The 25,521-nt window shown below is 45.4% G+C and overlaps 1 protein-coding gene across 1 annotated transcript; it reads right to left on the bottom strand.

Annotated features, from left to right (window-relative positions):
* Positions 1–1,224: 1,224 nt before the first annotated feature.
* On the bottom strand, positions 1,225–19,334 carry Ift46 (intraflagellar transport 46). The gene is made up of 12 exons (XM_041638560.1): positions 19,141–19,334; positions 18,400–18,496; positions 15,853–15,932; positions 12,728–12,861; positions 9,258–9,332; positions 9,025–9,118; positions 8,312–8,440; positions 6,435–6,556; positions 5,812–5,878; positions 2,529–2,589; positions 2,178–2,263; positions 1,225–1,664 (listed from the first exon to the last, which is right to left on the bottom strand). Exons 3-12 carry the CDS (start codon positions 15,895–15,897, stop codon positions 1,569–1,571), a joined length of 909 nt encoding a protein of 302 aa, XP_041494494.1. The 5' UTR covers positions 15,898–15,932; positions 18,400–18,496; positions 19,141–19,334; the 3' UTR covers positions 1,225–1,568.
* Between the last annotated feature and the right edge of the window lie 6,187 nt (positions 19,335–25,521).

Here is a 25,521-nt window from a genome sequence, read left to right as displayed (position 1 = left end):
GATGGCTTAGAGATTAAGAGCACTGGCTGCTCTTTCAGAGGTTCTGAGTCCAATTCCCAGCAATCACATGGTGGCTAACAACCATCTATAATGGGATCTGGTGCCCTTTTCTGGCATGTAGGTATACATGCTGGCAGAACACTGTATATATAATAAATAAATAAGAAGTAAAAATAAATTAAAAAAAAAACAACTAGAATGGTTTCAGGTTTCCTGACTGGACAGTGGCCAATACCAGTCGAAAATAGTTCCTGAATCAATGCTTTACTCCCCGCTACTTAAGCAGCTCGTCTCCTAACACTGCCACAGCCAGGCACCCTGCGGCCACTCTTGCCTGTGCTTCTTAACAAGTTAGGAGTCCCCACAACCTGCTCCTGAGGTTTCAACAGCTTGCACAACTCAGAAAGACCTTTCCCAGTTTCTCATAAAGGACATTCAAAGGACACAGGCGAAGAGGTGAACAGGAGGCATGGTGGCCCAGGCCTGTAGTCCTCATGCCCGGGAGGCAAAGGGAGAGGATAATGAGTCCGTGCTAGCCTGAGCTACATGGTGCACTACAGACCACGCTCAAATACATTAGTAAGATTATTTTAAAATTTAAAGACATGTAAGATGCATGCCACCTCCTCTGAACCTCTCTGCCTGACTGTCTGAAGTTCTCCAGGAACTCCTTTGAAGTTGTCATGGAGACGGCACACAAAGGCACAGCTGAAACGTGCACTGCTACGCTGAATGATCAAAATGGTCTCGTCTAATGCCGTGGATTTGGGGGCGGGGGCAGGGGGTACCCAGCAGGGTCTGGGAATCCCTCAGTATTGCTTCCTTGCTAAGAAGGCAAGACCCCATCTAAATAAGGATCTTGATCTATTATCATCAGCCAAGTAGGTCAAAGGATTTGAGAATAAGCTGGGCTTGGCTGGGAGGTGGAGGTAGCAGCGGGAAGATCAGGTCTTCAAGACCAGTCTGCCCAGCCAGCTCAAAACCAGGCTGGGGTACATGAGACCCTGTCTCATACCCCCAACATAAGGAAAGCAGAAGACTGTAAGACTGTAAGAGCAAATATCCAGACTTGTCTTGAGGAAGAGATTCCATTTTTGTGGCCTGCTTGGGGAGAAAAGCGAGCAGGTGAAAGGGGGCAGAGGTCAGAAACAGAGAGGCCAGCCTTATCCTGGTCACGCTGGAAATCACCAGGGTAAGGGGGAGTAAGGAGTCAGGAGCCACGTGTGAAAACCAAATATGTATTCTATCACAACCTAACAGAATATTTTGGGTGTAAAATCACTTCCAGCTAACTAAAGGGTGTTTTTGGAAGCTCCACCCCCAACCTGTGTCCCGTGGCTCTCAGAAATCCAGTTTTTCCAACTCAAACGCCCACAGCAGCGTGGATCCATCCTTCCTTGGGGAAGGCAATCAGGCAGGTGGAAGAAACCCAGTGGCAAATGTGCGCCTGCTCTTGCAGACAGGTGGCAGGTCTCGCGCTGGCCAGGCCCAGCGGTGGAGCAGGCAGCTGTTAAACTGCCAACAAAGACCATGTCTTCATCTGACTTTGAAGCACAGCCCCAGGAGGCTCAGATGAAGGTCAGTGTCTCTGCATCCCCAGCCTGGGAGGCAGAGTTGGATGGAGGAGTGAATGCTTTCTTGCCTTCAGCGAGAGCTTTAAAATGCTGCAAGAAAGGGGAGAGGACAGTTTGGAATATGCTAGCTGCTATATTTTCACAAGGATGACCACTGTAAAACCCCTTTAGGCTGAATTGATCAAGGTGGCACAGGTTTGTAATCCCAGTAGTTGGGAGGCTAAGGCAGGAAGAGCACTGTGAGTTCAAAGTTATACTAAGATTTCCAGGTCAGCCTTGGCTATAGTGAGACATGTCCCAAAACATGTCCTTAGTCTACTTCCAAACTGATACATTGGGTTTATTTTTGAAAGAGACAGCAATGTACCCACCGCCTTCAAAACAACCCTTGCTCTCTTTCCTTCCTGCTTGCATTCATGCGGCTGCTGGCTTCTGTCCGTGGCTCCTCACGAAGCTCCATCTAACGCCCATCCTCTTTTACTTCCCCCCCAGTCTTCTCAGTTGCTCACTTAGTCATGGGAAAGGCACTGTGACCCCAAATGAGAATACAATCACAGCAGGGCCCTGAACAGGACAGCTTTGGGACCCGGCTGCCTGTCTCACCTGGGAGTTCTTGAATTCTGAGTAGAGGGAAAAGAGCAGGTGCAGGGACTGAATCCGGCTCTTGTAGAAAGGAATGTCCAGGATGGCTGTAACAGAGAAGAGCTCACAGGGACAGGAGAAACACACTCTGGAACTAGGAGCCCTTCTGTTTAGGATGCCATTCCCCTCCCAAATGGGACATGTTACTTTGAGGTTCCATATTCAGCTCCAACACCACCCTAGAGGGCTGCCAACAGCACATCTGGCTGCCAGTGATGACTGTAAACCAAGGCACTACTGTGCAGGGATCAGCAAGCCCTTCCAAAGGCCTACAACACAGAGACAGGGCTAGGAAGGACGGGAGGAGCTTACCACAGATCATGTCAATGTACTCGGCCAGGCTGCAGTCGAGCTCAACTGTGGGAAGACTCACCTGGAAGCAACAAAGGATGAACCACAGTCAAAAGACTCAATAGGGCCTGTAAGCCCAACACCTGGAAGACAACTCACAGAAAATTCTCTAAGAGTTTCAGGATAGCCTGGTCTACATGGTAAGTTTTAGGCTATCTGTAGCTACATTGTGAGACTGTCAAAAGCAAGCAAACAAACAAACCAAAAAAGGGGCTGGAAGCCAGGCAGTGGTGACATACATCTTTAGTCCCAGCACTTGGGAGACAGGTGGATCTCTGTGTGTCTGAGACCAGCCTGGTCAACAAAGTGAGTTCCGGGATAGCAGGGCTACACAGAGAAACCCTGTCTCGGAAAACCAAAATATAAAAAAGGGACTAGAAAGATGGCTTAACCATTAAGAACATATATTGCTCTTACAGAGGACCCAACCAGTGGGTAAAAAACATTGGCCTTGCAAACCCCATACCCTGAGTTCCACCCTCAGAGGTAAAAGGAGAGAGACCACCCCATAAAGGTTCCTTTGACCTCCACGTGTACAGCAGCGTGTTTGCACTCCCCTCACAATTATAATTAATACTGTGAAAATAGCTACACTAGTGGGCAGTCTACAGATCCAATGCAATCCCCATCAAAATCCCAGTGACATTCTTCACAGACCCAGAGAAGACATTTCTAAAATTCATACGGAAACACAAAGACCACAGACAGTCAAAGTAGTCAAAGTAACCTAAATAAAAAGAACACAGCCAGAGGTATTACATCACCTTATCTCAAATTCTACTACAGAGCCATAGTGACATAGAAGCACGGTACCGCCATAAAACAAGACAGTGTAGACCAATGGAGCATGAGAGGACCTACAAACACAGCTATGTACACCTAATTTCTGACAAAGCTGTAAGAAATGCACACTGCAAGAGACAGAGTAGATCCATATTTCTCACCCTGCACAAAAATCAACCCAAATTCATTTTCTTGGAAGTAAAATGTATTTGATTCTAACTCACATCAGATAACAAACACAAGCCAAGATATGACTGCTGATGGGAATGCACACTGTGGGGAGAGATGGACCTGATACACTGATTATGGGAATGCACACTGTGGGGAGAGATGGACCTGATACACTGATTATGGGAATGTACACTATGGAGAGAGATGGACCTGATACACTGATTATGGGAATGCACACTGTGGGGAGAGATGGACCTGATACACTGATTATGGGAATGTACACTATGGAGAGAGATGGACCTGATACACTGATTATGGGAATGCACACTGTGGAGAGAGATGGACCTGATACACTGATTATGGGAATGTACACTGTGGAGAGAGAGGGACCTGATACACTGATTATGGGAATGTACACTGTGGAGAAAGATGGACCTGATACACTGATTATGGGAATGTACACTGTGGGGAGAGATGGACCTGATACACTGATTATGGGAATGCACACTGTGGAGAGAGATGGACCTGATACACTGATTATGGGAATGCACACTGTGGAGAGAGATGGACCTGATACACTGATTATGGGAATGTACACTGTGGGGAGAGATGGACCTGATACACTGATTATGGGAATGAACACTGTGGAGAGAGATGGACCTGATACACTGATTATGGGAATGTACACTTGCACAGGCACTTTAGATATCAGTATGGAGGTTTCTCAAAACACTTAAAATGGTGCCGGGTGGTGGTGTCCCACACCTTTAATCTCAGCACTCAGGAGTCCAAGGCAAGTGGATCTCTGTGAGTTCGAGGCCAGCCTGGTCTACAGAGTGAGTTCCAGGATAGCCAGGGCTACAAAGAGAAACCCTGTCTCGAAAAACAAACAAAGAAACACTAAAAACATAGTGTCCATATATAAGACTCAGCTCTACCACTCCAGGGCACATGCCCAAAGGATGCCTACCTCAGAGACATTCACTAATCAATGCTTATTGCTGCTTTCTCATTCATAATAACAAGAAAATGGTTCAGTCTAGATATCCATCAACGGATGAATGGATAATGAAAATGTGGTACCTATACACAATAGAATTCCATTTACCCATAAAGAAAGATGAAATGAAATTTACAGGAAAAGACAAATAACACATGTTCTCTCCTACGCGGCCTCTCACTTTTAATTTTTGTATACATGTATTTATGTGGGAGTAAGCGTTGGAAGAGGCTAGGAAACGAGGTAGGGCAGTTGAGAAGGGAAAAGTAGGGGTTTAAGGGACAGTGGAAGGGTCACAGAACACACACGCTATGCAAGTGGAAAGGAGTTCACTGGGAGAGAAGACGTGGGGAAAGGATCAACTACAGATAAGGATGTATGCAGATGCCACAGTGCAAGCTGCCAGTTTGTATGCTAGTGAGAAAAATGAAAAATGAAGAAAAATTTGGTTCTGCTTGGGTGTGGTGGCTTATGCCTGTAATCCCAGCACTCAGGAGGCTGAAGCAGGAGTACCACGGGTTGGAGGTCAACCTTGGCTACATAGTTAGTTCCAATTTAGGATTCACAGTGAGATCCTGTCTCTGAAACAAACAAACAAAAAAAAAATCAAAAACAAACCAAACAAAATAAAAGTTTCCTAAATTGTTTTTTCTCTTGCTACAAAAATTAGAGAGTACGGGGCACAGATTTAGCTCACTTCACAAAGCACCTGGCTAACATGCAGGAAGCCCTTGGTTCAATCCCCAGGAATAGATGATTAGTAGACAGACAGGCAGGCAGACAGACAATCGATGGAAGGATGGATGGATGGACTGATAAGATACAAACATCTTGGCAATTGTAAATGAGACATCGGCTTCTTACACTAACATAAACAACACCACCAGAGAAAGGGACCTGAAATAATAATGCAGGTAGCACGTGTTTCCCAGAGCTGCCTGCTCGACAGAATGTCCCAGTAGCATTAGTGCAATACATGGAACCTGGAAACTTTCCAAATGCCCATCACCACAAATTAGAGGACAGTATACAACTCATTTGTAAAAATGGATAAACAAGACATAGAACAGCGTGCATGAATCTCCCATCATGCAGGGAAGAAGAGGGCATAACGGTATGTTTAGAGGGCTGATGACACGCCTAGCTTGCCTACCATGCATGAGGTCCTAGGTTCATAAATATATTTCTATCATGGGTTCCGGTTCCATTTAGAAGCCAGAGTGATAACACAGGAGAGAAAACACTGGGCCCTGGGTAGATGCCACACTTACTCCTATCCTTCCCACTCACCTTTCCCAAGAGGTCTTCAAACTCTGGGGACCACTCCTGCATCAGGGTGTCAATGTCAGGCATGGGCCTAAACGTGGAGAAGTAAATATGAAGACGAATCATTGACCATGACATCAGCTACCTCTAAACCAGTCCTCAACTGGGCACACCGGGGTTTCAGGAGAACCTAGACTGGAAAACCAAATTTACCAGCCAGTTGGTAACGACACTGAGAACGCTCATCTTTGCATCTGCAATCTGTGCCAGCAGCCGCCATCTTTCTTATTTCTAATCAAATAAAGCACAGCGGAAGTGTATGTTTTTTGTTTTTGTTTTTGTTTTTTTAAGTGGCTGGAGAGACAGCCGTGGGTGCTGGGAACTCTTATGTTTTTGGTTGTGAGCCTAGACTTCAATGGCTGAGCCATCTCTCCAGCCCTGAAAGTGTACATTTTTTTAAGGACCTCAGGTTGATCCAATTTACCCCCAGGTTTTCTTAGAAGCAAGGGGTCACAGATAGTGACAGTTACTCTGAACTACAGTGGTGAAGTCATATCTCTGCCATGTGCTGTCGTGCAGGAGGCAGAAGCAGGAAGACTGAGTTGAGGGCCAGCTAAGACCACACAGGGACCTGTAGCTATCATTACCTGGTGTAGTGCACAGTCGCAGGGGGCTTAGAACGGTGTAACTCAGAGATGCTCTCAATCCAGGTGTCAATGGCCTTGGGATTCTTTTCTGCATCTTCCAGGCTCTTTACTTTCATATGTTGCTAGAAAAATAAGAAGAACAATGATATAGATACATTATAATGAAACCCATTATTTTGTATGGTAGCTGTGTTGGTTATGTGTGTGTGTGTGTGTGTGTGTGTGTGTATGTATGGTGCTGTTTTATGTCAACTAGACACAAGCTGAAGTTATCTGAGAAGAGGGAGCGCAGTTGAGGACCACTAATCTGGCCTGTGGGGAAGTGTGTGGGAATTTTCTTGGTTGATGACTGATGTGGGAGGAACCAGTCCCTACACAGGTGGGCTTGGGTATATAAGAAAGCAGGCTGAGCAAGACAGGAAGAACAGGCCAGCAAGCAGCACTCTTCCATGGTTCTGCTTCAGTTCCTGCCTTCAGGTTCCGGCCTTGCCTTCCCTCAGTGAATGGGCTGTGACATGGGACGTGTAAGTCAAATTAACCCTTTCCTTATTATTAGTCCCTTCCCAATTAACCTTTCCCCAAGTTGTTTTTGGTCATGGTGTTTCTCACAGCAGCAGAAAGTATATTAGGACAGTAATTTAAAACAGCTCATTGAAAAAGTGCTGTTTGCTGGGTCTGATAGCACATAAATTTAATCCCAGCACTTGGGAAGTAGAGATAGGTAGACCTGAGGCCATCCTGCTCTATAGTGAGTTCCAGGCCAGCCAGGGCTATATAGACAGACCCTATCTCAAAAAGTCAAAAGAGAAGAAAAAGTACTGTTAGCTGAGCATAGTGATGTACTCCTGCCAACTACAATCCCAGAACTTGGGAAGTAGAGGCAGGAAGATCAGGAGTTTGAGGCTAGTCTGGGCTACCTGAGATCTCGTCTCAAATAGAAAAACAAACAAACAAACAAACAAAAGAACGATGGAACCACGGGAAGGATGCACAGTAAAAGGGAGAGCTGACCACAGTGAAGTGCCGTTTCACAACTGCTAGGATGGCTGGAATTAAAAAGGCCATCACAAGTCTAAGTTAAGATTCTCATTCATTGCTGGTGAGACTGCTACCGGTTCAGAAAACATCTGGCAGTTCTTCAAAACGTTGACCGGTGTAAGTAAATGGCAACGCAACCCTCCTCCTCCACATACATCCAAGAAATTACATATATGCCATACAAAGACTTATACTTGAATATTCTAGCTCCATTATTAACATAAGTGGTAACAACAGAGAAATCTAATAAAATGTGGCGTAAACATAAAAAGAATATTTATTACTCGGTCATAAGAGGAATAAAGTGATCACTAGCGTTTAGGGAGAGAGAACAGCTCTAGAGCTTCTTTCTGAAGGATGAAACTTTGTAACTTAGCGAGGAGGGGCTCAGTGCCCTGGCTAGCATAGAGAAGTACTGTATATTGTACAGCAATGGTAAGCAGACAACTCCATGAATGCACTGAAAGCCAGCGAACTGTCGAATTTGAAAGGGTGACTCTTGGAGTTGGGGAGATGATTCAGGGGTTAGGAGATGCTCTTAGAGAGGACCCAGGTTCAATTTCCAGCACCCATATGGCAGTTCACAACCATTTCTAGCTCCAACTCCAGGGGATCCAATGCTCTCTTTTGGCCCCCATGGGTACTGTATCCATGAGATGCACAGATATACATGCAAGCAAAACCCATATGCATAACCTTCAAATTAAAAAAAGTGTGTGTGACTCTTATGTAAACTATCTCAATAAAGCCATCACTAAAAACCCAGGCTGGCCTGAAGCCACACCCCCTTTTAATAGACAGTGGTCAGTGCTGGGCCCTGCTCTAGACCAGCAGCTCACCGTGATATTGTGCTGTTTGGAATTCTCTGTTAACCACAGTGAGAGAACAGTAGGGTCCGACTGCTTTGTAGATGGTTCGTCTAACACCAAGAGGCCAAGGTGGTCAGGCTTTCCGTCAGGACGCGGCACCTGGTTCAGAGAGAAGTTAGGAGCCCTGAGAGGAAATGGGAGACCCACAGCAGAGCCATGGCTCCTGTTTCCCTTAAGCTGCTGGAAATGACTACTTCCATAGCGAATTTCCAGTCGGGTGTCAGCAGTAAGAAGCATGCCCTTCTATTAAACCAGACGGAGTCCTATCTAGAATGAGCCCACATGATGTATGGAGCATAAATATGGGGCTAAGTTCATGGTCATTTAGGGTCAGACACATAACACTGCATCACATAACCCAGCGAGTGGGATCTGAGGAGACACCACAGTTAAGACTGCTAATGCATTGCCAGGCGCTGGTGGCGCACACCTTTAATCCCAGCTCTTGGGAAGCAGAGACAGGTGGATCTCTGAGAGTTTGAAACCAGCCTAGTTCTAGGACAGCCAAGGCTATGCAAAGAAACCCTGTCTTGAAAAACAACTAAAACAACAACAACAAAAAGAACTCCAATGCAATGAAGACTATTATGGCAGTCACCTCTCACCAGAGAAATGAGAGGAACTAGAAGTAGGGAGCTGGAAGAAACCCCAGGGGAATCATTTTTAGGATGCACCATCTCTACCTTTAAAAATGCATCAATATCCCCAACAGCTGGGATAAAATCAGGAATGAAAGGTTTCAGTTTGTGGTCCAGATCAATCAGCTGAGGTGTGTACCTACGAGAGACGGTTGAGAGAAGGTGGAAGCAGTTAGAAAATGTCACTTGACTGGGCTAAAGGGCATCGGAGGGACTTTGTGTGCTTCGAACTAGAGTGCAATGGCTCGGGCAAGGCAGGCCCTTCTGTAAGGTCTTACCGGCTGATGTACTCAAAGAGCTCCTTGATCTCAGCTGACACTGGCAGATGCTCATAGTCTGCAGGATCATAGGCCCTGGGGAAGGAGACACAGGCAGGTCAAAGTGGCCCTCGAGGAGCACAGGTGGCAGGGCCCTGGCCAGCCTGTGTGATTTGCACCATAGAGATGTGACCCCAAACCTTCCTTCTGCCCCTGCCTATTTTCCTGGGAGCTTACAAAGAAACTTTGACATTGATTATAATTACCTCTAACTAAAGGAAAAAGCCACAGAAAATCCATGTGAGTTTTCTTTTTAATTTTATTTATTTATGTACTTTTTATGGGTAGAAGTTGTCTGCCTGCATGTATGTCTGCATGGCAGAAGAGAATACTAGATCTCATTATAGATAGTTGTCCTCCATGTGGCTGCTGGGGATTGAACTCAGGACCTCTGGGAGAGCAGCCAGTGCTCTTAACCTCTGAACCATCTCTCCAGCTCTAGTTATTATTTTTTTTTAGTGTGTGTGGGTGTTTTGTCAAGTATGTCTGGACATCACGTTTATACGTTGTATACAGGAGATCAGATTACGTCAGATCCCCTTGGACTGACATTACAGACTTTTGTGAGGTGCCATGTGAATTCTGGGAATCTAACCCAGGTCCTCTGTAAGAGCAGCCAGTGCTCTTAACCACTGAGCCATCTCTAGGCCCATAACATGACTTTTAAAAGTCTCTGAATGAGCTGGGCGGTGGTGGCACATGCCTTTAATCCCAGCACTTGGCAGGTGGATCTCTGTGAGTTCGAGGCCAGCCTGGTCTACAAAGCAGACAGCCAGGGCTACAGAGAAATTCTGTCTCCAAAAACCAAAACAAACAAATAAACAAAACAAACGCCTTTGTTTTTTTTTTTCTTTTTTTTTTTGGTTTTTTTTTTTTTTTTTTTTTTTTTGGTTTTTTCGAGACAGGGTTTCTCTGTGGCTTTGGAGCCTGTCCTGGAACTAGCTCTGTAGACCAGGCTGGTCTCGAACTCACAGAGATCAGCCTGCCTCTGCCTCCCGAGTGTTGGGATTAAAGGCATGCACCACCACTGCCTAGCACAAACGCCTTTCTTAAAGACTTTTTTTTTTGAAAGCCCATTTTCTTAGAATTGGAGAGAGAAACCCCAGGGTATAAGCTATGGATCCTGGTAGCTGCCAGAAGGAGGGAAAAGAAGAGGGAAAGAGAAGGTCATGCCTTTTGAGTTAGGGCCCAAGAAAGCAGACATAATCAAAATGAAGGTCAGCAAGAGGCTGCAGCGGGGTGGGGGTAAGGGTATGGAGGTAGGAGGGTAGGGATGTGGGGGTGTGGGGTTAGGGATGTGGGAGTGTGGGGTTAGGGATGTGGGAGTGTGGGGTTAGGGATGTGGGAGTGTGGGCTTAGGGATGTGGGAGTGTGGGGTCAGGATGGGGGGAGTGTGGGGTAGGGATGTGGGATGGTGGGATGTGGGAGTGTGGGGTCGGGATGGGGGAGGGTGGGGTAAGGATGTGGGAGTGTGGGGTAGGGATGTGGGAGTGTGGGGTAGGGATGTGGGAGTGTGGGGTTAGGGATGGGGGGAGTGTGGGGTAGGAATGTGGGAGTGTGGGGTAGGGATGTGGGAGTGTGGAGTGGGGATGTGGGAGTGTGGGGTAGGGATGTGGGAGTGTGGGGTAGGGATGTGGGAGTGTGGGGTAGGGATGTGGGAGTGTGGGGGTAGCAATGGGGGGAGTGTGGGGTAGGGATCAGGGAGTGTGAGGGTAGTGATGGGGGTGTCTTTAAGACACTAGGTGAGAAAGTGAGAAAGCCCAGCACAAGCAAGCCAGTAGACCAGAGACACAGGAAGGAAGTAAAGGAAAAACTACACTTTTGGGATAGAGTTCAGACAATGGGCAGGTTTCATGCTACATGGCAGAAGCTCTGCAAATGTCAGGGTCTCACTATGTTAGTCTCAAATTTGCATCAATCCTCCTGCCTCCATCTTCTAAATGTTGGGATTACAGGCCTAAGCCGCTCTGCCTGGTTCAGAAACTAGCCTTTACTAATGCAGATAGCACTATATACTTAAAAGAATTATTTTCGAGGCTGGAGAGATGGCTCAGTGGTTAAGAGCACTGATCGCTCTTCCAGAGGTCGTGAGTTCAATTCCCAGCAACCACATGATGGCTCACAACCATCTGTAATGAGATCTGGTGCCCTTTTCTGGTGTGTGGGTATACATGGAAGCAGAATGTTATATACATAATAAATAATAAAAAAATTTCTATATATGAGAGATTTGCCTACAAATACATCACATTCAGGCATCAGAAGAGGGCATCGGATCACCTGGAACTGGAGACAGATGACTGTGGGCCACCATGTGGGTGCTGAGAAGTGAATCCAGGTCCTCTGCAAGAGCAGCAAGTGCTCTTAACCTCTGAGCCATCTCTGTTGTCCTTGCCCCGCTCCACATCATATACTTCCCTTAATTTTTGACACAGACAAGGTCTCTCTACAAATCCCTGGCTCTCCTGGAACTCACTATGTAGACCAGCCTGGCCTTCAACTCACAGAGACTCATAGCCTGCTTCTGCTTCCTGAGTGCCAGGATTAAAGGCGTGCGCCACCACACTTGGCTGTAACTATACTTTCAACAAGTTAAAAAAAAAAAAATGGTTATTCCATCATTTAGTTCACTGGTCGTTTTATATACTTAAGTTTTTAATTAATTTTTTGTTAAACTTAACTTTATTTTAAGATGAAGCTTTGCTATGTTGCCCAGGTTGGCCTTAAACTCCTGAATTGAAGAGATCTTGCCTCAGCCTTCCAGGTAGCTGAGATTTCGGATTGGTGACATTACACTTGGTTAGTAACTGTATTTTATATGTTTGTTTTGCAGTTCTGGGGACAGAACCCAGGGCATCACATACACAGGCAAACACATGCCCACTGAGCTATATCCCCAGCGTCAATGGATGGCGTTCCGAATGCATGTTGATTACAGCTTACAGGAGTGGCTCACGACACACTGTGACTGGATTGCGTCAGTATAAAATGGTTGTTGTTGCTGTTTACTTAGCGTCACCCAAGGACCTGGCCTCAGTGTGAGGCCCCTGATACTATTCCCTGCTGTCCAGGAAGGACCTCAGCCTAAGATGGAAACGCTTATGTGCATGTAGTGGACCCCACTAGACCGAAATGCTTGGGCATATGCACAGTGCACTTCTTTCCCAAGGGGAGCTCCTGGGAGCAGAGGCCATGCTTTAGGTTAACCCGGCATATTTGCTGAGCCCACAATGTTTCAGGTAGTTTAAGGACATCACAGGAGCAGTCGGGGCAGTGCAGCCAGAAAGAAATGAAGACTCACAGTGCCGGGCTCCTGAGATATGAGAAAGCCCTAAGTAGAGGATATCAAAAGAAGCTGCAATCTACTCCCAGATAAGTCCTTCCAACTGCCATCTTGAGCGAAATCCCCCTCGGCACAGGTTCCATCCTACCCTTCCAGAGGTGCTCCATGCTCGTCGTCATCATCGTCATCGTCAGAATCGGTCTCGGATGAATCGTCCTCATCATCATCATCGTTTTCACTGAAGGCCCGCTGAGGGGTCAGCTGGGAGGGCTTCTTCTTCTCCTGGGCAGGGCAGGTGGGAAACATTTATGTAAAGAGGAATTTAATTCCTGTGCCTGACTCGGCACTGTTCTCATAATGCCCGCAGACCTCTGTCACCAGGTCACTAGAAAAAGAGGCGACACCATCCCCAGGGGCCTGAGAACCTTCTCCTGCTACGTAGAGCCCCACAGTCTTCAACCATAATTCTCTACTAGAAACAGGGTACAAAGTCTACTCAGCTTATAGCCAGGAGCCTATTACTTGATCTTGGAAGCAATACATAAAATAACCCAGAAGCCTCACTCCCCAAATTTAGGAAAAGGGGGTGGGGCTGGAGAGAGGGCTCAGGAAAAGGAAAACCCATATTCCATTCCCAGAATCCATGACAGGGGATCCTTCAGGAATCTGAGGGCACCTGCACTCACGTTCACATGCCCACAGTCCCCCGCACACTCACACATACCCACTCCCCCTCGCACAGCCACACACACCCCGCACACTCATACTTGTACATAATTCAGGGTAAAAGAAATCATGGGGGGGAAGCTCAGTGACAAAGAGCACAAACTGCTCTCTCAGTGAGCCAGACTTTAGCTCCCAACATCTACAAAAGGCAGCTCACAACCTCCCCTGCCGTCATGGCAGCTCAAGGATCTGAGCTCTTCTGGCCTGCATGGGTAACGTACTCATGTGCACAAACACACAAACATACTTAAAAAGATAACAGAAATACAGGAAAAGGGTAACAACTTCAGATTAGTTAGGGAGTAGGAAAAGATGAAGTGGAGGAGACAAACTTTACAGGCTCACAGTGTTCATAAAGATCACAGAGAAACCTAGCATCTAATTTGTAAGAATGCTCGGAGTAAAGGCTGGAAAATATCACATGAATAAAGTAGATAGATGCTCAACCCCGAGTCTGGATTCTCAAAAGCAGCTCTGGAGAGTAGGGGCTTCCCGTTTTTGTTCAGTGAAACCTCCTTCATGGTGTATCTAGTTTGTCCACAGGACCCTTCCCCTGTGAGCAAGTGTACTGACTACACATTCTAGTTCAGCATGAGCGGCCCCTGTGTTCTCGGCATTATAGCCTAAGTTTCTGTGGTTTCTTCTTTTTTATCATTATTGTTGCTGGGTTTTTTGTTTTGTTTTGGCTTTTGGTTTATGAGACAGGGTTTAACTGTGTAGCCCTGGCTGGCTGTCCTGGACCTTGCTCTGTAGATTACGTTGGCCTTGAACTCAAGAGATCCACCTGCTGGGATTAAAGATGCGGGCCCACCTGCCAACAGCCTACATTTTTGAGTTTCTGGCTGGCTATGCTCCATCCTACACTCTCAGGTCCGTAAGAAAGGGTCTGGTGGTGTCTTCACTTGCAGAGACAGTTGAGACAGGTTCTTATCTTTGTCTCTGTGGCCTGTAGCCTGTAGCATGCCCTCCCTTAGGACCTGACAGGTGACCAACTAGCCTCCTTTTAAAGTAGCTTCTTAGGGTCTGGGGAGATGGCTTAGCGATTAAGAGTGTAGTTAAGGGGCTGGAGAAATGGCTCAGAAGTTAAGAGAACTGCCTATTCTTCCAGAGGTTCTGAGTTCAATTCCCAGCAACCACACAGTGGCTCACAACCATCTATAATGAGATCTGGTACCCTCTTCTGGCATGCAGGTATGCATGCAGGTAGAATACTATATACATAATAAACAAATAAGGATCTGGGGTCAATTCCTAGCACCCACATGGCAGCTCACAACCATCTATAATTCCAGTTTCAGGGGATGCAATGTCCTCTTCTAGCCTCCATGGGCACAAGGTACACATATGGTGCATAGAAACATATGCAGGCAAGGTGGGCAGTGGCACATGCCTTTAATCCTGTACTCCAGAGACAGAGCCAGGCAGATCTCTGTGAGTTCGAGGCCAGCCTGGTCTACAGAGTGAGTTCTAGAACAGTGAAGGCTACACAAAGAAACCTTGCCTTGAAAAAAAAAAAGAAGAAGAAAAACAATATATGAAGGCAAAACACCTATATGAATAAAATAAAAATAAACAAATGGTAAAAGTAACTTTTAAGGTTATATAGTGAGTTCCAAACAGCCAGGGCTACACAGAGAAACCCTGTCTCCAAAAAACAAACAAATAAAAAAAATTATACACATACACACACACACAAACACACAAGTTCTGAGGTAGTACCGCTGAGATTCTGAAAGGGAATTAGGAATCTGTATTTTTATGTTTCACTATTTTATTACATATGTATGGGTGTTTGCCTGTAGGTATGTCAATGTACAACCTTCATGTCTGTTGCCCAGAGTGGCCAGAGAGAGCATAGATTCCCTGGAACTGGAGTTACAGAAGGTTATGAGCTGCCATCTGGGGGCTGGGACTCTTTCTCTAAGAGCAACCAGTGCTCTTAACTGCTGGGACACTTACATTTCTCTAGACAAGAAATGAACACACACACATTCTTGTTTTGTTTTGAGAGAATTTCTCTATGTAGCCCTGGCTGTCCTGGAACTCTCTCTAGACCAGGCTGGCCTCAAACTCACAGAGATCCGCCTGCCTCAGCCCCCCAGTGCTGGGATTTAAGGCGTGCGCCACTGCCACCTGGCTAGAATCTGTATTTTTAGGGGCAAGTATCCTGGTTGATTTTTATAATCAATAAGCTCTGAAACACGGACCCATTTTAGATGAAGCTGCCCACTACGAGCCAGCTGTAGGGGCTGGAGAGATGGCTCCGCCAGCAGTTAAGAACACTGGCTGCTCTTCCAGAGGAACCGGGTTCAATTCCCAGCACCCACATGGCAGCTCATGGCTGTCTGTGACTCCAGTTCCAGGGTTTCTGACATCATCATAGAGACATACATAAACAGCTAGCTGTAGTCTGTGTGAGGAAAGGGCACAGCAGTAAATGTGAAGCCATGAGGTCAATGCTCGGAGAACGTTTCCTGCTGACTCGGTGTCATCTCACATCAACCGCACCGAGCCCAAACCCTGAAGACACTGTCGGCTATACTGCACCTTGTCGTTTTCCTCCTCGTACTCATCGCTGCTGTTGTCAGCCATCGTCTCCTTAGGAAGACCCGCAGAAACCGGGGGACCTTAGGGGAAGAGTTTTTCATTAGTGCTTAAATGATTGTTTCTTCTTTCTCTTTTTCTTTTTGCTTTATTCTTTATTTTTTTCAAGAGGGGGTTTCTTGGTGTAGCCCTAGCTGTCCTAGAACTCACTTTGTAGATCAGGCTGTCCTGAAACTCAGAGATCCACCTGTCTCTGCCTCCCAAATTTTGGGATTAAAGACATGAGCCATGGGGGCAGGAGAAGTGGCTCAAAGGGTTAAGAACACAATGTGCTCTTCCAAAGGTCCTGAATTCAATTTCCAGCAACCACATGGTGGCTCACAGCTATCTGTAATGAGATCTGGTGCCCTCTTCTGGCCTGCAGGAATACATGCAGGTAGAACATTATATACAGAATAAATAAATCTTAAACAAAGGGGAAAAAAGTATAATCAGATTTAAGCATAACCCGCATGAAAACATATTAGATGAATTCGAAGTCAAATACATGCAGATTAACATTTTTTGACTTATTAAATTACCCAGCTGAAAAGGAGTCCACAGCTGGCAAGAGCTCCATTTGTTCAAGTCACTGGGCATGGTAGTGTACAGTACTCAGGAGACTAAGACAGAAGGGTATCTCAAATCCAAGGCCAGCTTGAGCGACATAATGAGTATGGGGTTAGCCTAGGCTCCACTGAATAAAACCCTAAATAAACACATAAAATCCAAACATGATGGAGTTAAAAAAAAAAAAAACAAAACTAGTGACTAAGTAATACTCAACATGCTCACTTCTGCAGCACATATACTAAAATTTAGCCAGGCATGGTGGCGCACGCCTTCAATCCCAACACTCAGGAATCAAAGGCAGATGTCTGAGGTCAAGACCAGCCTGGTCTACAAAGCGAGTCCCAGGACAACCAGGGCTGTTACACAGAGAAACCCTGTCTTAAAAAGCCAAAAACAAAAAACAAACAAACAAAAAAAGGGTATAAGCTCTCAGCTTCTCCTACTGCCAATTATCATGAACTCCAGTCCCCTGAAACTGTAAGCCTCAAATGAACTCTTCCATAAGTTGTCTCTGCCACGCTGTCTTGTAGCAACAGAAAAGTAACTGAGACAGTGGTGACAGTTATCACATAAAGCCATGTAACTTTACCAATAAAGTGGCCAAAATAGTATTCTATACCATGTACATTTTACCACAATAAACACTGAGCTGGGGATCACACTGGTTTGGTTTATTGTGGTAAAATATACATGGGTGTGATCCCCAACTCTGGACTCAAACCTGAGCAAGCCTAGTGATTCCTTAATGGCAGTCTATCTTGCAGTGGTGCCAGGTCTCTATTCACGCCACAGTCCAAACCGTCAGCACCTCAACTCAGCCACTACCACGGTGCCTCCCTCACTGCCTTGTTTCCGTCTGTGAACGCTCCAATAAACTCTACACGGAACAGCAACCCAGCCTCTGAAACTCTGCTTTCTGCTTGTGACGCCTCCTTCCTGATCAGACCATACATACCCCCTCCCCTGCTCTTTCCTTGTGAGCCTTCCCTGGCCACAAATCGCTCTCACCCATCACCATTCCATAGCAGCAAACACTCTGCGTAGGCAGAGTGCATACACGGTATCTGTAATAATGACTGCTAACTCACTGGTCATCCGTCTTCTAAAATTACAAGCAGCAGGATGGCAGAGACGTGTCTTTTGTTCGCCATTGTATTACCCAGAGCGAACATGGCACATAGCAAACATTCAAAAATGTCAGGCGAGCTGGGTGTGGTGGTGGCACATGCCTTTTTTTTCTCAGCAGTGGGAAGGCAGAGACAGGCAGATCTGAGTTGGAGGTAGGTGAATAAATGAATGGTGTCAAGACCTCTGATAAAACTGTTGCAATTACGGCTGGGGTGGCAGGTTAAGGGAAGGCTACCTCACATCTTAACGAGTTAAAAACAAAACACAGCAGTGAACAGGCTGGAGAGAAGACTCAGTAGTTAAGAGCACTGGGTGATCTTCCATAAGGACCAGAGTTCAATTCCCAGCACCCACACGGCAGCTCAGAATCATTTGTAACCGCAGTTCAAGGGGATCCAATGCCCTCTTCTAGCCTCTGAGAGCACCAGGCACGCAGGTAGTACACAGACAAGCATGCAGGCAAAAAAACAAAACAAAGAGAAAAAAAAACCCACTCATACACATAGAATTTTTTAAATAATAATTAAAGCAAAACGAAACACAGTGAACCTGGGGTAGAATCTACACAGAGTGGTGACATGGAGCGAACAGTGATGGAGGATAGAGCTTGCACTGGAAAATGCTGCAATCCGGTGAACTGGTATTTTCCCTCAACTAGTGAGGAAATGAAATCAGCAGCAAGTGCTTGACTCTCAGAGTTAACGCTTGCGATACGACCTAGAAGCTTACCGAATACAAACATGAACGCAATCTGTGCTAGTGTTTTGAAAACCACCTCCCTTCTTGTTCTCTCTTTTCTTCTTCTCTTACCTTGATGTCCGGGGGTTGGAGTGCTACTACTGGCGACCTCTTCCGAGTCGTTAATCTCTAGACGCTCATCGTAAGTCTGGTTCTCAACAATTTTGGTCTAAGCAAAAGGAGGTATGTTACATAGGTAGCTCCTACCCTGAGATGTACATTCAGGGCTCCGCGAAGAGATGCGTTCACTCCCCCCCCCCCCCCCCCACACACACCCAAACTTTCCCCAAAGGAAAACTTCCTGACTCCAGAGCAAGCAGCTAACCAGCTCCAACCCTTATTTAGCTAGCACTGGCTTGAGCCGAGAGAACTGCGGAAGAAAAAAGACATCCAATCTTTTCCAGGAGCGAACCAAAAGCTGCATATAAGATACACTCAAGGGAAGCACAGCATGCACAGGTAGACTGAGATCGTCTCAGGTTTGGTCAGTTTTCCCACAGCTATTAAGGCTCCTGGCCGGGGAGGGGGGGGGGTGATAAAAACGGGACTGAACTATAGGGGTGCTAGAGTCCAGACAGGGTTCAGACTTTGGGTCACCTCTGGGCCGAGAAGGGAAGGATGGTCCTGAGAAAAGGCGGACTGCAGTCTCGGCCCCATCTACTAATCCCCAAAGCATCGCCTCTATCACTTCCACCCGTTTTGAAGACAGGATCTCATTTGTTTGTCCAAGAGACAAGGATGGAGGGTAGTTGGTTGGGCAGGGAGAGCGGAAAAACGGTGGTGACGGGGTCTCCTGGCGAGAGCACCAATTACCTGTAGCCCCTCTGGATCCGTTTCCTCTATTTGGAAAGAACCCCAGCCTAGGACTGGGGTCTCACTCTCCGGCCCGGCCACTTCAGGGATCCCTAAGTGCAGCAAGCCCTGTCGTCAGTCTCTAGGCAAAAAGATAAATAAATAAAATAACACAGAGCGAGACCGAGAAAGAAAAATCGCGAGACCTTTTGCACCGCCCATCCACCCCCACCCCACCCCTTCGCCGGTGACGGGACGCGGCACTGGGATAGAGCGGCCCGCCGCTCTAGGGGCCAAGCAGCCGACTTGTCTATGGTTTCCACAACTGAGTCGATTGTGACATCTAGTGGCCAAAGGTGGTAGGGCAGGCTGTTGGATTTTTTTCCAACTAGAAATTGTCTTCTCAAAGACAAAGCTCATTTGACATGCAATTTCTCCCAGATAAGCCTAATCAGAGTATAGTTAGAAAAGTCCAAGCATGTTTAAAAGTCCTTTTATAGCAATTCTATGATATGCTAGCCTTTCCCCTCACGGTGTCCTATGTCACATGGGCATTCTTTATTCTTCCTTTAGCTGAGATTAGGATTTAACTGTTTCCTCTGCTTCTATTTGCTGAACAAAACTAAGAGCCAGGCAAAGTGCCCGTAACCCCAGCACTTGGGAGGGGGAGGCAGGAGGAGTAGAAGTTCCAGATCAGCTTCAAACTTGGTGAGTTTGAAGCCAGTCTGGGATACTGCGGTCTTGTCTCAAAACAATAAAATACTGTGATTAAAAAATGAAAATAAAAACACTTCATTTTGCTGAGCAGTGGTGTAATCCCAGCACTGGGAAGGCAGAGGCAGGTGAATTTCTGAGTTCAAGGCTAGCCTGATCTACAAAACGAGTTCCAGAATAACCACAGTTGCACACAGAGAAAGCCTCCCTCGGAAGTCTCAAAAAGCAAAACAAAACAACAACAACAACAAAAAAGGGGGGGGGGGATCAGGAGGAGAAAGAAAGAAAAACTATCTTCAGAACTGCCCATACCTGTAATCCCAATTCAGGAGATTGAAACAGGAGGACCTCTGGGCCACACAGGGAAACTTTGTCTAAATAAATAAAAAGAAAACTGGGGGTGGGGGTGAGAAAAAAAGACACACTTCTTTAAAATAAGATCGCTACTTAAGAATTGCACAGATTTATGAGACATTGTGTGTTGTTTCCATACACAAATACACTGAATAGCCAGGCGGTGGTGGCGCACGCCTTTAATCCCAGCACTCGGGAGGAAGAGGCATAAGGATCTTTGTGAGTTCGAGGCCAACCTGGTCTACAAGAGCTAGTTCCAGGACAGGCTCCAAAACCACAGAGAAACCCTGTCTCGAAAAACCAAAAAAAAAAAAACCACTGAATAATATTCAATTCATAGCATTTCTAGTTCTTCCACCATTGTCTTTCCTGTCTGAGACAAGGGTTCACGATGCAACTCTGGCTGGCTCAGAGCTAACTATATAGAGGAGGCTGGCCTCAGACCCATAGTCCCCCTTCCCCTTCTCCAGTTCTACTGGTACAAGTTTGTGCCACCGACAGTCCTCATTTCTTCCTTTCTTCTTTCTTTCAGTTTGTTTTTTTTATATATATAATTTTATGTGCATTGGTGTTTTGCTTGCATGTAAGTTTGTGTGAGGGTACAGTTGTGAGCTGCCATGTGGGGTGCTGGGGATTGAACCTGGGTCCTTTGGAAGAGCTGCTGGTACTCTTAACCGCTGAGCCATCTTTCCAGCCCATTTTTGTTGTTTTGTTTTGTTTTAAACTTAATTTTATGTGCATTGGTGTGAAGGTGTCAGATTCCCTGGAACTGGAATTACAGACAGGTGTGAGCTGCCATGTGGGTGCTGGGAATTGAACCCGGGTCCTCTGGAAGAGCGGTCAGCGCTGTTAACCACTGAGCCATCTCTTCAGCCCCCTTGTTTTGTTTTTGAAGATAGGGTTTCTCCTTGTAGCCCTGATTGTCCTGAGACTGACTCTGTAGACCAGGCTAGTCTGGAAGTCAGAGATCTGCCTGCCAGTGCCTCCAAAGCACCACACTTAGCCAGATCCAGTTCTCATTTCTTTGTGGTTAAAAAAAAAAATCTATATCTATCTATTTATCTCTCTCTCTCTCTCTCTCTCTCTATATATATATATATATATATATATATAAATAAAATGGTCCTTTCTGCTAACCTTTTCATAAGTATATACTAAACTCTATTGTGTTTTTTGTGGTCAACTTTTCTGTACAACAGAACAGCGAATCATATTTCCTTTTCTTTTTTTACTTTTATCTTTTATTTATGAAGTGGTTTTCTAATTTAAAAAAAGTATTTATTTACTTTTATGTGTATGGGTATGAATGTATGTTTATGTACCACCTGCATGTCTGGTACCCTCAGGGTCAAGAAAAACGCATCAGTTCTCTTGGAACTGGAATTATGGATGGCTGTGAACTGCCCTGTTGGTATTGGGAATTGAATCCCAGACCTCTGGAAAAGCAACCAGTCCTCTTAAACTGATGAACCATCTCTTCAGCTTGGACTTTAAACTCTTTATTCTCCTGCCTCCACCTCCCAAGTGCTGAGATCACAAGTGTGTGTCAGCATGTCTGGCTTTTTGTTTGATTTTTTTTTTTAATTTTACAAAATGTTCCAGGAGTGGTGGTGCACACCTTTATTCCCAGTACTCAGTAGGCAGAGGCAGGCAGATCTCTGAGTTCAGGGCCAGCCTGGTTTAAAGAAAGATTTCCAGGACAGCCAAGGCTACACAGAGAAACCCCGTCTCAGAAAAAAAAAAAAATATTTTTTTTCACAGAATGTTCTCTAGCTCCATTCATTTTGTTTGTGGCAGATGACTTGTCTCCTGTGTGTCTCTGTGTCTGTGTCTGTGTGTGTGTGTGTCTCTGTGCCTGTGTGTGTGTCTGTGTGTGTCTGTATGTGTGTTTCTGTGTGTGTATCTGTGTCTGTGTGTACATATTATATTTTTTTCTATTCATTCAGTTAATGGACACAGGTTGATTCTATTTTTTAGCTACTAACTAGCACACACCTCTTTTGCTGCTTGAAGTTAAACACGGGATTCCCTGTAATCTTAACACTTAGTATGTGAAGGCAGACAATAGATTTCTGTGAGCTCAAGGCCAGCCTCATCTACACAATGAGTTGTAGCCAGGTATATGAAGTAAAACTGTCTCCAAAAAACTGTTTTTGGTGGAATTGTAATGTTTTTGTTTTGTTTTTATGACACGTTAGTGTCCATATTAATAAGTACATATTTTTTAATGATTTACTCATTTCTTTATTATGTATGTAGTGTTGGCCTCAGAGCTCATCACAGATGGTTGTGAGCCACAGTGTGGTTACTGGGAATTGAACTCTAGAAGAACAGGCAGTGCTCCCAACCTCTGAGCCATCCCTCCAGCCCCATTTTTTTTTTTAGATTTCTTTCTTTCTCTCTTTCTTTCTTTCTCTCTTTCTTTCTTTCTTTCTTTCTTTCATGTTTACAGTGTTCTGCCTGTATGTCTGCTTGCAGGCCACAAGAGGGCACCAGATCTCATTATGAATGGTTGTGAACCACCCTATTATGGTTGCTGGGAATTGAACTGAGGACCTCTGGGAGAGCAGCCTGTGCTCTTAACTGCCGAGCCAACTCTCCAGCCCAATAAGTGCATATTGCTGAAAATTACTGGGCTGGAGAGATGGTTCGGCAGTTAAGAGCACTGGCTGATTTTCCAGAGGTCCTGAGTTTAATTCCCAGCAACCATGGGAATTGTGAACGGGGAGCTCACAATCATCCATAATGATATCTGGTGCCCTCTTCTGGCCTGCAGGCAGACATGCAGGTAAAATACTATATACATGATAAATAAATTAAAAAATCTAAAAAAATACTATGACAGATTTAGCTATTTTTTATTTTATTTATTTATTTATTGTTTCTTGAGACATGGTTTCTCGGTGTAGCTTTGAAGCCCATCCTGGAACTAGCTCTTGTAGCCCAGGCTGGCCTCGTACTCACAGAGATCCACCTGCCTCTGCCTCCCGAGTGCTGGGATTAAAGATGTGCACCAGATTTAGTTAAAGATATGCAAGACTAATTTATTTTATATTACCTAATTTAATGAATTTATGAAATAAGTGTTACCACCAATTTAAAGAGTAATAACTGATACTTAGAGAGGTATAGTAACTTAACTAATCACTCAGAAGGAAAAGCAAGAAAAGAAAGGAAAAGAAAAAAAAATCACTCAGTAAGTACTGCAAAGGGGTCAAACACAGGTAAATCTGATTCCTGTTCTGCTTTAGTTCGTTATGTTATAGGGCCTCTAAGGCTCTCCTTGCCAAGGATCCTTGTGAACATACATTTTCTTTTCTTTTCATTTCTTTTCTTTCTTTCTTTCTTTCTTTTTTTTTTTTTTTCGAGACAGGGTTTCTTTGTATAACAACGGTGGCTTTCCTGGAACTTGCTTTGTAGACCAGGCTGGGTTTGAACTCACTGAGATCCACCCACCTCTGCCTCCTGGAGGCTGGGCTTAAAGGCGTGCGCCACCAAGCCAGGCTCATACATTTTCTTTTCTTTCGTTTTTGAGGGTTGGTGGATAGGGCAACCAAATCTGTGAAATTGATCTTCTGCAAGAGCAAAGCAGGATGTTAACTGCTAAGCCATCTGTCAGGAGGCTAACACAAAACACAAACTCTCCCTTCTGAAGTGTACAGCTCAGAACTGGAGAGATGGCTCAGCCATTATAAGCATTCCAGAGGACCCCGGTTGGATTCCCAGCACCGGCATCAGGCAGCTCCTGTATTCATAAGCACATACCCGTATAGAGACACACATATGCATGATTTAAAAACAAAATGAAGTTGGGTGGTGGTGACACATACCTTCTTTTTTTGTTGTTGTTATAAACGGATTGACCCATTAGCTCAGGCTTCTTATGTACTAATTCTTATAATTTACATTAGTCCATAACTCTTGAGTGATGCACACCTTTAATCCCAGCACTTAGGAGGCAGAGGCAGGTTTATCTCTGTAAACTCAAGGCCAGCTTGGTCTACAAAGCTAGTTCCAGGACAGCAAAGTCTGCTACACAGAGAAACCCTGTCCTAAACACACACACACACACACACACACACACACACACACAAATAAATAAATTAAATAATTATATTTTTAAAAGAAAGCATACAATTTTTTTATTTTCTTAATTTTAAAATAAAGTATGCAGTGGCCTTTAGGATATTTGTTTCTGTCTAATTCCAGAACACTTACATTCCAACTATAAGCTTCTCATGCACTAGCAGTCACTTCCTAGTCTTCTGGAACTCCATGAAACTGCTTAGATGCTTTCTCTGTTTATGGATTGGCAGGTGGACACTGCATGCTGTGGCCTTCGCAGCTGGCTTTCCTATCCGTTTTCAAGGTTAATAACGTTGTAGCAAATGTCAGTATTTTATTCCTTTTTTCCTTTAAAAAAGTTACTGCTAGCTAGGCAGCGGTGGTGCACACCTTTAATCTCAGCACTGGGAAGGCAGAGGCAGGTGAGTCTCTGAGTTAGAGGCCAGCCTGGTCTAAGAGTGAGTTCTAGGTCACCCAGGGCCACAAAGAGAAACTCTGTCCCCAAAAAAACAAAAACTAAAACAAAAACCTATATATATTATTATGTATACAGTAGTCTGTCTGTGTGTATGTCTTCAGGCCAGAAGAGGGCACCAGACCTCATTACAGATGGTTGTGAGCCACCATGTGGTTGCCGGGAATTGAACTCAGGACCTTTGGAAGAGCAGGCAATGCTCTTAACCACTGAGCCATCTCTCCAGCCCAACTTTTACTATTATTGTTTATATGTGCATGCACGATGTGTGTGAGAGAGGAGGTAAGTGCAGGCACACCCGCACACATCTGCGCGTAGGTCCCAGAGATAAACCTCAGGTTGTTAGGACTAACGATTGAGTTCTCTTGCAGCACCTAGATGGCTTTATTTTGATCTTTTTTTTTGGGGGGGGGTGTCTTCAATGTGCACCAGATTGATCTTTAACTTGATACTGGCGCTTAGGTTGGACTCTAACTTTTGATCTTCCTCCTCAGACTCCTGAGTCCTGGGATTACAGGTGAGGGGCCCCTTATAATAGAGCCCTAATCACTCTTTATGTATTCTGGATACTAGTTCCTCAGGCACACGGATTATTTTACATATCCCATGGGATCTGTTGGTTTATGGACTGTAAGAAGAGAGATCAAGGAAACGCAGGTGAACACAAACAAAGGACACAAGATTGATACTCCACACTCTAAACAAACCCCCTGCAAGCCATGGGCTAAGGGAGGATTAGGCACCCTGGTACCCAGGAGTTGCCAGTCGGCCCCGCCCCTCGCCCTTTGACCCAC

This window comes from Microtus oregoni, unplaced genomic scaffold (genome assembly GCF_018167655.1).
Source record: "Microtus oregoni isolate MIOR12 unplaced genomic scaffold, Mior012 000055F_ref0000237, whole genome shotgun sequence".
NCBI lineage: Eukaryota > Metazoa > Chordata > Mammalia > Rodentia > Cricetidae > Microtus > Microtus oregoni.
Note: the sequence above shows the minus strand (reverse complement) of the source record. Positions and strands in the feature narration are given on the sequence as shown.